Raw genomic sequence first — 13952 nt, 5'->3', positions numbered from 1 at the left:
AGACTAAGATTAGAGTGAAAGGAAATCAGACAGCAAATGTTATCAAAATGGTCCAATTTCCACCTCAGTTTTCATGGATTATTGTGGGGAAAAAAGGAATAGACAGGAAATAACTGTTACTGCTGATAATGGCATGTTCTTCTTAACTTAATGATGGGAAGGTACGGGCTGTCTTGGTTTGTACTCAGCAAACAAAACAGGTAAACATAAGGTTTGGTAATGCTAATCTTGGTGATTTAATTGTTCTTTTGGTGGTGGTGGTGGTAGTATGTGTGTATATGTGTGTGTGTCTTAAATCCCACTTGCAATGTTAGTTTAGTATATACATTTTACCCACTGATTTTATGGATAGAACCTAGAGGTACCTTAGAAAGAAATTCATTCTTATGGCATCCTGTTTCTTATTTGGATTTTATAGATGCGGAAAAAACTTAACGCTACCAATGTGTATTCCTCTAATAATCTGATTCTCTTTAGCTGAACATTTCTTTTAAATTCTACATTTGGAACTTTGAGGGGGTCAGAATGATCTATTTTGAAGCTGCAATGAGTTTGTTTTGAGTGACAATAAACACATCTCTGACACCAGCATGGTGGGTGGCATATAGTCAGTGCCCAAGACACGTTCTGAATGACTCATCATTCTCAATTCATGTCACAGCAGAGAGAAAACAAAATTTCAGTCCTAAGTGGATCATGCCTCTCGCACACTGGATAATGCCAACCTAAGGCGAATTGAATTTAACTTTCTTTTCACTTTTTCTTATTGCCCCCTGACTTTGTGTTGTGTAGAGGTGAGACACACAAAGATGAATAAGATAGTTCTTGCCCTCAAGGAACTCACAATTTAGTGGAGATAGGCATATGCACAGTTATAATTCAAAGTGTGTGGATATTGAGGTCAAATAAAGGTGAGCCAAAGAAGGAACAGAGACAGACAGTGTATGGCTTCCACCAGCCCTCATGGACGTACTAACCACAGATGGAGGCACAAATATCAATGCTGCAGATGTGGCGAGAGCTCGGAGGGAGAGATAAATCACTTGGGACCTTGGAGGGCCATGCAGGCTTCATGGAAGGGATAGCATATTCCCGTGTGATCTCAGAAAAGTGGATTCTGAGCTCTCTTGTCCTGATTCTCTTTCTTCTCCCCACTTGCAGCTTCTAGTACACCTGCCGTGAATGTTCAGCCAGATGTTTCAGGCGGTTGGGACTGGCACACTAAACCAGGTAATGGTCAGCGGTTATTTTTGTGCACATTTAACCAATTGCTAAAGCATATCCCTCACCCAAGATGAAGTGCAGACTTCAGAGGATTACAGCCCTCCTGTGTCATTTCCTCAAGACCCACTTTCTGGCGGAGTTTTCCACATTGCCCACGATGACATGATGGTGCTGCATATTATATGTTATTTACCTTTTCTGAGTCTCATTTGCTGAATGTCCGTCTTGACAATAGAATTAGACACATCTGGGCATATGTCTAACTCAGCCACTTGGAAGCTCTTAGATTTTTTACACGTCTAAACCTCAGTTTTCTTATCTGTAAAATGGGGTTCATAATTCTTACCCCACACAGTTGTATAAGTTTAAGTGAAGTAACTTTTATGAAAATTTCTGGCATAGAGTGGATGCTAGATAATCTGAATAGTCTTCTTTCTTCACAAAGCACTTGTTCAGGGCTGGATTTCTCTGTAATAAATAAGCTCTCTTCCTCATGGCTAGTATGGTATTTCTTGAGAGCTGTCTTGTGGGATTGCGTTCCCAATGCTGTGCAAATTAAGCACGTTGTGTGTGTGTGTTTATCACAGCAACTTTCTGAAGCAGTAATTGTTTCCTTTTTTAACAAGGGAGAAAATGCTGAAGCTCAATATGCCTAAGGTCGCTCAGCTAGGAAGTAGCAGAGCCAGAACTCAGATCCAGGCCTGACTCCAAATCCCACAGGAGATAATGAAGTCGGGTGACATGAGAGGTAGACACAGGGCATAACAGTTCACGTGTGGCCAGGAAACGACGTATGCCTTCTCTGTTCCCTGTCCCTGCTCCAGGCCACTATTCACTTAAGTCAGAGCAACAGGGTCTAGCAACTTCTAACATATCTCCTAATTTGCCCTCAGGGGCGAGATGGGGAGTAGCTCCGGACTTCTGAATTTCGGAATTCAGCCTTGGACAACTAACTCCTTTTCAATGCTCTTCTTCCCCTTGCAGGAGGTTTTGGCATGGGAAGCAGATCAGCTGCCACCAGCCCGACGGGATCCTCCCATGGCACTCCCACCCATCAGAGCAAACCCCAGACTCTCGATCCTTTTGCTGACTTGGGGACATTAGGTACAGACTTAGCAGGTTAAAATATAAAGAACATTTACTTGTGGTTACAAAGTCTCGAATATAAGTCTTTGGTGTTAATAAGCTAACCTGGGACCTGAAATCCTGTGTTACCTGGGACCTAAAATCGTGTGTATTCTTAAACTACACTTTAAAACCTGAGATTGGCTTTAAAAGAATGGAAACAGGCTTCATATATTGGGTTAGAAATAACCCCAATTAATCCGTTTCTCTGATACCTAATTTTGGATTAGTAGCATGAAAAAGTTGGAACTTCCAGGACAACAGAGTTTGGCTGCAGCAAAAGTAACATAGGGAAACGTGGAGAAATGAGGCTGGTCAGATAGATTTGTGCCGCATGGGGCCAGCCATGCGTGGGCCTCCCTGGGATGTTACCAGTGAGATGCTCACACTGGGATCCCTCTTCCCTGCACAGACTCCAGTGCTCTCTGGTCCGTTTGTAAAATTCCATACAGAAAATAGATTTTTTGTATAGTATTTCCAAAGTGTTTTTCATCATAAGTTGATCATCGTTATAGGATAAGTGTTCCATGAACAAGTAATTTTGGAAACACTGGGTTCAGAGGACTTCGATTACTGCAAAAACTTCTGAGAATCAGTGTTTACGGTGATGCTCCCCAAAAGGGATGTAGTCTACAGGGTTCTCAAACTGTTTTACCAAGGAACCTTTTTCCAAGGAGTAGTTCATTGGACTAGCACTTCTCGAAACTTTTCTTCCTCTTCTTTCCTCCCTCCTCTGGGCAGTGCAGAGTTCTTAAAGAGGGGTGGGGTAGCCCTGCCACAAAGGTTTGGATTGGCCATGTTGATAGTTTAGGTCCTCAGAAAGCCCTCCTGAGGCATTTAGAGACAAATTGTCTGCAGGCAATGAGAGCATGGCTACTATTAATAGTGTCAGAATCTTGACCTTCCATTATTTATTCTTTAAAGTTTTTCTTTCTTTTAAGAACTCTCAAATTTTTTCCCCTTCTTTGTATCTTAAGGTAATCTTCAAATTTAAAAATAATAACATCAGTTGAAATTCTACTTCAAATAAAATCTCATTCACTGTTCATTTTTCATCTGTTTATTCATTCCACAACTGTTTACTAAGTGCCTTCTATGTACAAACACTATTTTAATAAAAAACAACCAACCAGCCAAACAAAACTAAAACAAAATTCCTGCCTTCCTAAAGCTTGTATTCTAGAGGGAGAAACAAACAGTAAATGAATTAATATGCAATATGATGTCAGATAATAAAAACAAGAATTAATGTTTATTGGAGGCTTCGCTATGTGTCAGGGACTATTTTAAGTGCTTTACAGATATCATTTCATTTAATCTTCCCAATAATCTTTTCAAGTAGGGACTGTTATAATCCTCATTTTGCAGATGAGGAAAACTGGGGCATAAAATGTTAGTAACATGCCCAAGTCACAAGGTTTCGGCCCCGTGAAGTCTAGCTCTAAAGCTTGCTCACATAACCCGCGTGCAGAGTGCTGTGAAAAAATCAGGTGGAGAAGTGATGGTGAGTGATGGGTGGGTGGGGGTGTTATTTTAGTCATGAGGGTGTTAGGGAAGGCCTCTCTGAAGAGGTGACCCTTAGAGGAAGTTCTTTTTTAAAATCCAACATCACATCTTGCATTTAGTTGTCATGTCCTTTTAGACACTTTAATCTGGAAGAAAGAAATCAGCCTTTCTTTGCCTTTCATGACATTGATAGTTGAAGGGTACTGGCCAGTTGAAAAAGTCTCAGTTTGTTAACTTTGATCACTTGATTAAGGTGAAATCTGCCAGTTTTCTTCATTGTAAAGTTACCATTTTTCCCTTTGCGATTAATGAGTAGTCTAGGGGAGATAATATGAGACTATCCTATTTGAGATAATCTATTTGAGAATGTCCTATTCTCTATCTGACTTTCCCCTGCTGGTTTTAGCATTTATTTTATTTTATTTTTTTTGTGAGGAGATCAGCCCTGTGCTAACATCCGCCAATCCTCCTTTTTTTTTTTTTTTTGCTGAGGAAGACGGCCCTGGGCTAACATCTGTGCCCATCTTCCTCCACTTTATATGGGACGCTGCCACAGCATGGCTTGCCAAGCAGTGTGTTGGTGCACGCCCGGGATCCGAACCAGCGAACCCCGGGCCGCCACAGTGGATCGCGCGCACTTAACCGCTTGCACCACTGGGCCGGCCCCTGGTTTTAGCATTTATTAATGATTCTTGCCTGAAGCAGTCATTACTATGATATTTGCAAAATTGTGATTTTCTGATTCTGTCCTGCTTTCTACATATATTAATTGGCATCTCACTGTTAGGAAGAATCTCTTTTCTCTCTCTTTCTCTCTCTCTCATCAGAATGGACTAATAGTTTTTTTTTTTTTTTTGATTCAGTGGATTATCATCCATTACTGTCATTATTTCCTTTAATGTTCATGTTGTCTTAGATTTGGTTTTTGAAAGCCCCATTGTTCTGGCTTCTATGCCCTTTTCTCTTGATTCCATCATGTTTTGAGAACTTTCTTTATGGAACAGCAACATGTTCTAGGCTTGTCTTGAAATTTTTATGCCCCCGTCCTGGAATCAGTCATTATTGAAGGAATCCTCATTCCTTTTTGTGGGGAATTGTATTTAGAAACCAAAATCTATGTGTTAAGTGTGTTCTTTGGTAGTGGGGTGGGTGCTATTACTCTACCTTTCAGGAGCTAGAGATAGGAGATGAGTGGGTACAAATATATATAATTCCATCCAGTACCACAGGGTTCTTCCTTGCCTTCCCCTATTCCGTATGTGTAACTTCCGTTTCCCTGGATCCCAGCAACATTAATAGACAACAAAAATAGTTTCAGAATAGCTACACTCATATCACTACAACAACCAATCTAGGAGGAATTCAAGAGTGCTTTGTCGTTTTTGAAACGCAGTCATTTTTACAACTGCTGGGGAAACTAGTTAAGTGACTTTCCTAAAGCCACGCAGTGAGCAGGTATATGAGCAGGAGCTGCAAGCTAAAATTTTTGACTCCTAGGCAATTGCTTTAGAGTGAAAATTAAACTTACAAATTAGACAGCTGCAATTCAGGAAAGACAAAAGACAGCGTCCTTCTCCTTGAGGCATCTTCACGCTGAACAATTCTGATACGAACACCAATGCCTTAGTTCCTCCCGTGGATGTTCTGAGTTAATTGGTCTGGCTGTGGCTTGGGTATGGGGGGCGGTGTTTAAAGCTCCCCGGGTGTTTCTAGTGCACAGTCAAGGTTGATAACCACTGCTCTAGCTTTTAAGAAGGATAGCAGCGGCCTCTGGGTTTTGCTGCTTCTTTGTATTTCTGTCAATTCTCTGCTTCAGTGGCATTAAAAATTAGAATTGGTGAACATGGGTAGAAAATATCCTGGAAGGGTAGACATCAGAAAGTCCTACAACCTTGATGAGCCCCTTGAGAGAAAGGTCAGCATCTGCCTTTTCACCACTGTGTCTACTGCTTGGCTTGTAGGAGATGCTCAATAGTGGTTCATAAATGAACGAATAGAAGTGTTATATTATCACCGTGACTTGGGGTTTTGGTGCATGACAGGGTCTCTGGAGATCATCACAGTCAGTCTCTCCTTCTACCTCGTTAAACACCGGCCACAGTTGGTCTTCATATTTTGGAAATAGCCCAGGATACATGCAGTGAGCACTTGAAAGTTAGGAGATTATGGAATCAAGGTTCTATTTAAATTCCTGATACAAAGTAATATCATTTGTTAAAGCTTGAATAAGATCCTTTGCCCTGTTCAGAGTTGTCCCAGTGTCGGCTGCGTTTACTCTCCTGCAATGACGTGCAGGTTGTGTGAAACTGAAACCTACTTGTCAAATTTCAAAGCATCCTTGTTTACTCTTGGGTGCTAACATGCTTGTATGTATGACAATGATTAATCCTGATATTTGAAGTGGAAGTAGCAGCTTAATGAGTGGACGTATTTTGTTTTATTCCCTGTTTGTGTCATTTGGTAGTTTTTACTCCAGGGAAGAAATAGTATCTGCTTAGAAGGTGGGAAGGAGGGGAGGGATGACACAGTGGCACTGGCTTGGAGTCAAACACTTGGATTTAAGTCCCGGTTCTGCCATATGCTGGCTGTGTGACTTTGCGAAAATCACTTAACTGCTCTGAGCTGCAGTTTGTTCATCTGAAGAAAAGATGGGGCTATTATTACATACCTAAAAATGTCATCTTGGGGATTAAAGGAAGCATATGCCTGCAGTTTCTTTATTAGGAAGGTTAACTCTGCTGTCAGTCAAGGCAATTTCCACTAAAGTCAGTGCAAATGATCACTTGGGACATAAGAGTCAGAGGCTACTCACAATAGCATTACCTTCCTTCTCCCTTTTTTCTGTAGGTGGTTCTTCATTTGCCAGCAAACCCACCACACCCACTGGACTGGGTGGAGGATTTCCCCCTCTCAGCTCACCGCAGAAGGCCTCTCCCCAACCCCTGGGTGGAGGGTGGCAGCAGGTGGGAGGCTACACTTGGCAGCAGACGCCATCGAAGCCCCAGCCCAGCACGGCGCACTCCTCTCCCCAGAACCGGCCCAACTACAACGTGAGCTTCTCGGGCGTGCCTGGCGGCCAGACCGAGCGTGGGAAAGGGTCCGCGAATTTGGGTAAGGATGGTGGTCTGGAGCCTGGCTGTAGGGTGGCCTGTGTTGCCATAATGTGTGTACATGTGTGCATCTGAAGAAGGAGACAGGAAACACTTCCAGTAGTTTCTGAGGCAATCTTACAGTTGAAGAGACATCACGTGGTCCCTGCCTCCAACTCTGTGCCTGGAGCCCCTGGGTTTACCACGCTCTTAATACCTCTCGTGTGGTTTTGTGACTGCTGGCTCAGGCCTCGTTCTCTCTCCACACCGAGACCAGACGGAGGGCAGGGACCTGATCTTTTTTTGCCACGTTACCATTAGCACCTAGCATAGCACTTGGCACACAGTAGGCACTAAATGAAGACTGAGTGGATGCGAGTGGAGGGTGGGTGGATCTTGAGGCTGTTGCCCCTTTGGAAGAGGGGCTGGAAGAGAAATGGTGGAAACCTTTCAGGCACTGTGTTCCCATTTGCCCTTGGTCCCAAGTGGAAGAGTGGATATGTCTTGGACATTTGGTCTTTCTTATGCTCCGGTTGGTGGATGTCCCCGAGATCAGTGGGTTTCCTGTGCTGGGTTTTTCTTCTCAGAAGAGAAGAAAGTTAACACAAAATGGGCCAACAGCTAAGGCTGGAGGATACTCTTGATGGGATTCCATTTTTTTTTGAATGGGATTTTTGATGAGTAAAAAATAACACCTTTTTCATAGCAGGGATGGTTAAATTTGAGTTTGTAAAAAGACCTGTTATGATACATTTTACATTCCAAATGATGTGATCATACCCAAGAATGAAATATATGGGAACACGATGAGGAAACATGCCTTTCTCTCTATGGAACGTGGAAAAGGAAATTCTTCTGCTTCTCCTAGTAGCAGTAGCTAACATTTGTTGAGTATTCACTCTATGTCAGGTGTTATTCTAAGCAGTTTTCCTGTATTATTATGTAATCTTCAAAACCAACCCCATATTGTAGATGAGGATCTATGACAGAGATCGATAAAGTAATTTCCTCAATTCATACAGCTTGTGAGTAGACCCAGGCAAGATTTGGACCCAGGCAATCTGGCTCCAGAACCCCTGCTCTTAATGGACACACTCTCCTGGCTGTCGCACAGGTGCCTTCTCACAATACTAACACGACAGGGATTCTTCCGTTGGGAATACGTAGCATCATGTTTGTTCTTCGGTTAGCAGTGGATAGTCCTTGAACAATTCCATAGAGTCACGTGGCTTCCTTTCCATTTTTATTGTGAGTAGATGTGGGGCCAGTGTCTTCAGTCAGCAAATATTTATCGAGCTTCTTCCGAGTAGAAAACCTTGAGGCTACAGCAGTGAACAGGACAGATTAAATTCCTAGTCTCAGAGCACTTACATGTTAGTGTGTGCAAGTGCAAGCGTGTGTAAGGACACCTTACAGTTTCAATTCAGATACCAACTCTGGGTGATGGGCATTGACTGCATGGACTGCTGCATTTGGGTTAATTTAACGAACACTGAAATAGCCAGACACTGTTCTGGGCACTTTAAAATGTTAACATCAATTCTTACAACAACCCTCTGAAGTAAGTAGAATTATTAACACCATCCCTGCTTTACAGATGAGGAGATTGAGGCATGAAGATAAGTAACTTGCCCCAAGGGAACCTTGCTAATAAGTGGCAGAGCTGGAATTCAAGCCTGGAGAGTCTGTCTCCTGAGTCTTTGCTCTTCGCCACCATGCTAGGCTGCTTCTCCAAACAGACTGAGAAAGAGTGTGAGGCCACAGCCAGACTTGGAGAAAAAGAGCACTATGACCGACTAAAAGTGTCAGCTGGGTGTGGGCAGGAAAGTGGTGGCATGCGTGAATTTCAAGAACCAAAACCCAGGTCTTAGTCCCATAACTGACACTAACTAGATGTATGACTGGGGCGGGGGCGGGGAACTATGCGTATCCTCATTTATAAAAAGATGGTACAGTGGAAACGGAATGGCGGAATTCGATTTAGTCTAACGATCCAGCCTCAAGTCCTAGCTTTGCCATGGACATGGTGCATGATTCTGGATCATGGTATATGATCATGGTCTATGATAAGTTCTCCAGACTTCATTTTTCTCATCTACAAAATGGACATGACAGTCTCATTCCCTACTCACAAGGTAAGTGTGAGGATTAAAGGGCTTAATGCATGTGAAAGCACCTTGAAGACTCTAAATATTAGGAGATAATGGTATGATATTATGTTTGAGTAGAAACTGTAATGATTTTTCAAAAATTATATTGCAGAAGGGAAACAAAAGGCAGCTGATTTTGAAGACCTACTTTCTGGTCAAGGTTTCAATGCTCACAAAGACAAAAAGGGGCCTCGAACAATAGCTGAGATGAGAAAGGAAGAAATGGCTAAGGAAATGGATCCCGAGAAGTTAAAGGTGAGCGAGCCCCTGAGCCAGCGTGATTATCCTGTATGACAAGGTCAATGACAAGGTCATGTGTGTGGAGCCATCAGCATCCCTCGTTCACAGCTTCCCTCCACTTTTAACCAAAGCAGTTGTATTTTTATCTGTTTTTAATTCTGAAAGTCGAGGTACGATTTGATCTGGGGGAAAAAATGTTTCTCCAATTTTTTTTAATTATTATTTTTAAGGTTGCAACCCAGCTACTCTAACCCCCTTATTTCATAGATGAGGATGTTGTGTGGACAGGTGCACCCAGGTTAGCCTGGAAACAAAAGGGTGTTATGTTGATGAATTGTGCGAGGTAGTCGAAGAGTCTGAAAGATCAAGAGACTTGGAATGCTCTTCAGAGATGGAGAGGTTGGATTCCTATGCGACAAAATACTAAATATGCTGACACTGTCACAAACTGGAAGATGAGGTTCTATCCTGCTACTACATTAAAACATCTCCAAAACCAGGACCAGCAGAGGCAGCCAATCTTACACATTTTGAAAAAATACATTTCCAGACAGATTGGAACATGTGTTGAAGATGCATAGATTCTTTGAGACTTCTTTGAGTACACTGTAGGATCCTTTGTTTGCATTTGCTTTTCACTTCACATAACAGCACAGAGACTTTATATTCCTTTTAAAAACTTGGTGCTCCATCTCGATAACTTCTGTTCATTAGGCAAACTCACAGTTTTCTATAAAAGGAAGTCATTTATGTCTTTTAAACCATGCTTGGTTGTTTAGTTGGTACAGGGTATTTAATTGTTTGGGAGAGTAGCCATCATTAACCTGGACTCAACCATTCCTTCAACAACAGATACGCACTTAGCTCCTGTTCTGTGCTAAATGCTGATGCATGGTTATGAACCCTTCAACCTAATCACCTCATTTGTTCAAACTATGAAGATTCAAATAGTAGAATGAATAGTTGGAATGAATGACTAAATGGATTAATTAATTTATTTAACAAACCTCCTTGAACTCTATCCTGTGCCAGGCGGGTTATTTGGTTCCTGAGATATTGTGACAGATAAGAAACAGTACCTTTCCTCAAACAGCTCTGCCTAATGGCAGGGAAAGACAAACACACAGACAATTACAATATCTCAAAGGTGGACAGTATGAAATTCCTGAGCAGGCTTTTGAAGGATGATGAAGAGTTCACCAGAAAGACAAGGCAGGAGGTAGGGATGGAGAAGCATTCCAGTAGAGGAAGCGGCGTGGAGTATGCAGGGAGCCCCAAGTCCTGTGACGTTGTTGGAGCATCCCAATGAAGACCTTCTGGACTCAAAAGCATTTGAATATCTTAATTCTCTCTGCATTTACAGATTCTGGAATGGATTGAAGGCAAAGAGAGAAACATCAGAGCACTGCTCTCCACAATGCACACCGTGCTGTGGGCTGGGGAGACCAAGTGGAAACCAGTTGGCATGGCAGACCTGGTAACGCCAGAGCAGGTGAAGAAGGTGTATAGGAGGGCCGTGCTGGTGGTGCACCCAGATAAAGTGAGTATAGCCTGCCCTCTCGTGTTGCTTGTCTGCTCCTCATTTCATTAGTTTATGAGCATGTGTTAAAACATCATACTTTCAATTTGCTGGTTATTACGCCATTTATATGATAAAATCAAGTCCATGGGCTAAAATTGGGTATTTAAACAAATATTATACTTTATAAAGTGGGCGAAAAGAAATCAAAATATATATTACAAAGAACAGAATGGGGCCTTTACTTAGAGATGTGTAAGGGTCACCACTAACTAGTTTTTAGCGTCTCAAAGAACTTAACTATTTTTAGAAATGTGAAAATATGAGTTTAGAAATACAATCAGTTGGAGAGAGGCTGTCATGAACCTTTGTCATTTGGTAGATACTTCTGGAGAATGGAGAGGCATCTTTTGCTGCCCCATGAGTTCTCTGTTACTTACTCATTGACTGATGACTACCACCATATGAGAAGTTCTGCAGAGAGGGCGTTCTGGGGACGTTGTAGTAATTAGGGTCACACAGATTGGGCTGCAAAAAGAGAAATGGCCTAATAGAAAAAAAATTTCAATTACTTAGAGCCCACATATAGCAGTGAAAATTTTAATATGAATAAATTTTGGTCTGTGGTATCTGATGCATGCTTTGTTTTTTCTGTAGGCTACTGGGCAACCCTATGAACAATATGCAAAGATGATTTTCATGGAGCTCAATGATGCCTGGTCTGAATTTGAAAATCAGGGCCAGAAGCCCTTGTATTAATTTCTGAGCTTTTCCATCTCTGCTGCAGACCTGTGCTGACGCTTAGTGTGTGTCACGATTCTGAGGTTTTCACAGATGAACCAAAAACTCCAGTAACATGTATCTAGTACTAAACTGCTAAATTACTCGTGAATTAATTCCTCATTGATAACGATCTTGGATGTTTGTTTTCTCAAGTCCCCTCCGTAAAAGGTCCAAAGCTGCAGAGGAACTTGTAGTCAGGTGACCTTGCAGAGTTACAATGTTCCAGCCTGCCCTCTGCAAGCCTACTCAGCATTTTGTGGGGAAATGGAAAATAGAGGCCACTGAAGGCCTGGCACCTGTCTCATTGTCTGAGAATAGGAGTAATGAGCAAAAGTTATGGTAATAGGATTACATGTTGGATTTTAACTAATGGTTTCTAGATTTTCTTGGAAAGATGTAATTTGAGCAACGGCTTTACATGGACTCCAGGAACGCAACCATCAAGTATTTTTTTAATGGAAGTTTACTATGGTCTTTAGCGTAATACTGTAGACACTTGTGGTCAAGAGGCCTAACAGATGTAAGAGAACTCGAATTGTGCAAAGTGATTATACTACAATCTAGTGGTTACCACCAACTCTTTCTGGATAAGGTAAAAAGTAGTGGAAATGCTGACGAAAGAGAATAGAGACTTTGAGGATGTAGAAATCTTGATTCCCGGTCAGAAAGTTGGGCTGCTCCCTTCCTTTCCCTTTAGAAAACTGTGGTTGCTTAAAGAAAAAGTCTTAATGCCATAACAACAACTCTAAACCTGATTTGAAAGAAACTTCTAATTTTGCCACAAGGCTTAATGCTCTTCCTTTGGCTTAGCCAAGGTGGTAGAGCCATTGGGCAGGACTTGTATCTAGCAGGGACACAGTGTCCTCTAGGTCTGTGAGTGGCGGTGGTAAGAGAAGAGAAGACAACACTGAGCACTAGTAAGCAGACAGGTGCAGGCGCAGCGAGAGCTGTGCTCACCTACAGACCGAGGAGACAGCTTGTCAGAATTCTCTTTGAGGAACCAGGTTCCCCCCCAACCTGGTGAGACTGGACCCCTTGGATGATTACAGTGGGGTTTCTTGTTTTGAAAGTAGGTGGGACAAGATTCACACAGCAACATCTGTGAAAGCGAAGCAAGAATGAAACCTTTGCAGACTTGAGACTGGTAGGATTTCGGTTTGGTGTTTTGGCTGTTCCTCATTTTGAGGGGTAAGCAGTTGTTATCCGGTGACTTGAACAGATCTCTTTTGCTGCGCACATGCACGATGTGCATAGTATATATATGCAAAGCAGATGGGCAAAAAGATTTCCATGCTAATCTTAGAAGGTTCATGCTCAATGTTGTGAAAAGCTTTCAAAACTTGTTTTTAAAAGACAATCATTTTTTGTTTCTATTTTAATTTTCTTGTGGCAAACTGTACTGGAAAAGCAGCATGTCAAAAATACTTTATGTTCTATATAGAACTCTCTTTCTTTCTTTTTTTTTTTTGGTTATAAAGGTTCATTATTTATTTTACCTTTTACTGACAATGTGAAATTCACAGAAAATGTTCTCCTCTTAAATATACAGCTGTAAACTGTTCAAGGTAACCATAACAAACTAGGTGTTATTTATTAACGTATTATAAAATAATGTTTGATCCAGTCTGTGCTTGTCTTATTTAAAATTGGAATGTAAGATATGTTGCTGTGACTTGTTTCTTTCTCATTCACATTTGTAGATATCGTGTGAACTACAGTATATAATGATAATACTTAAAAGGATATTATGTGACTGTCATGTACATTTTGAAATGGTAGAACTATATTAGCTTTGTATCATGTTTGGATAATTCATCAATGCTCACAGTTTAAAACATCATTAAACATTATATAATTAGCAATGAGAAAGAATCTTACCTAACCTAAATTTGGGATTTCCCTCATCTCTTTTCCAGATACATTATAATTCTGGACCCCTATTTATCTCAAAACTCTTAACATATGCAGACCAACAGGTTTTTGCATTCCTTTTAAATATCTGGTTGTGACAGAGCTTGTTGTTGATCAGATTCACTGTTTCATTCATATTTATTGTAATATATTTTTTGTTTTGTAAATACGTTACACACAACAAAATGTGATTGGTCTAAAATATTTGTAATGTATATTAAAAGGCTCAGAAATATTTGTAGAAACCTGTTATTTTTGCACCTGTAGGAATATAATTACAAACTTGAATTACACCTTCCGACATGATTCACTTTTAAGAAAAGTTATGGGGAAAGAATATGAAAAGCATATAATACATTTGCCCCAATCTGACAGGATTTCTGGATTTATACTCTAAGCAACCTT

At 41.2% G+C, this 13952-nt stretch overlaps 1 protein-coding gene across 3 annotated transcripts in view; it reads left to right on the top strand.

Moving 5' to 3' along the window:
* The window catches only part of DNAJC6 (DnaJ heat shock protein family (Hsp40) member C6), a 131755-nt gene extending 117979 nt beyond the window's left edge, over positions 1 to 13776 (top strand). For all 3 annotated transcript variants that reach the window (XM_087449358.1, XM_087449365.1, XM_087449372.1), the window contains exons 14-19: positions 1162 to 1230; positions 2209 to 2328; positions 6703 to 6966; positions 9207 to 9349; positions 10698 to 10874; positions 11511 to 13776. In XM_087449358.1, the coding sequence (XP_087305484.1) occupies positions 1162 to 1230; positions 2209 to 2328; positions 6703 to 6966; positions 9207 to 9349; positions 10698 to 10874; positions 11511 to 11612 (875 nt within the window). In that variant the 3' untranslated portion in view covers positions 11613 to 13776. The remainder of the gene's footprint in view (positions 1 to 1161; positions 1231 to 2208; positions 2329 to 6702; positions 6967 to 9206; positions 9350 to 10697; positions 10875 to 11510) is intronic.
* Positions 13777 to 13952: the final 176 nt, after the last annotated feature.

Source organism: Ceratotherium simum, chromosome 2, assembly GCF_057802395.1.
Source record: "Ceratotherium simum simum isolate JZ-2026a chromosome 2, ASM5780239v1, whole genome shotgun sequence".
Classification (NCBI taxonomy): domain Eukaryota; kingdom Metazoa; phylum Chordata; class Mammalia; order Perissodactyla; family Rhinocerotidae; genus Ceratotherium; species Ceratotherium simum.
This window is presented reverse-complemented; position numbering and strand designations above follow the sequence as displayed.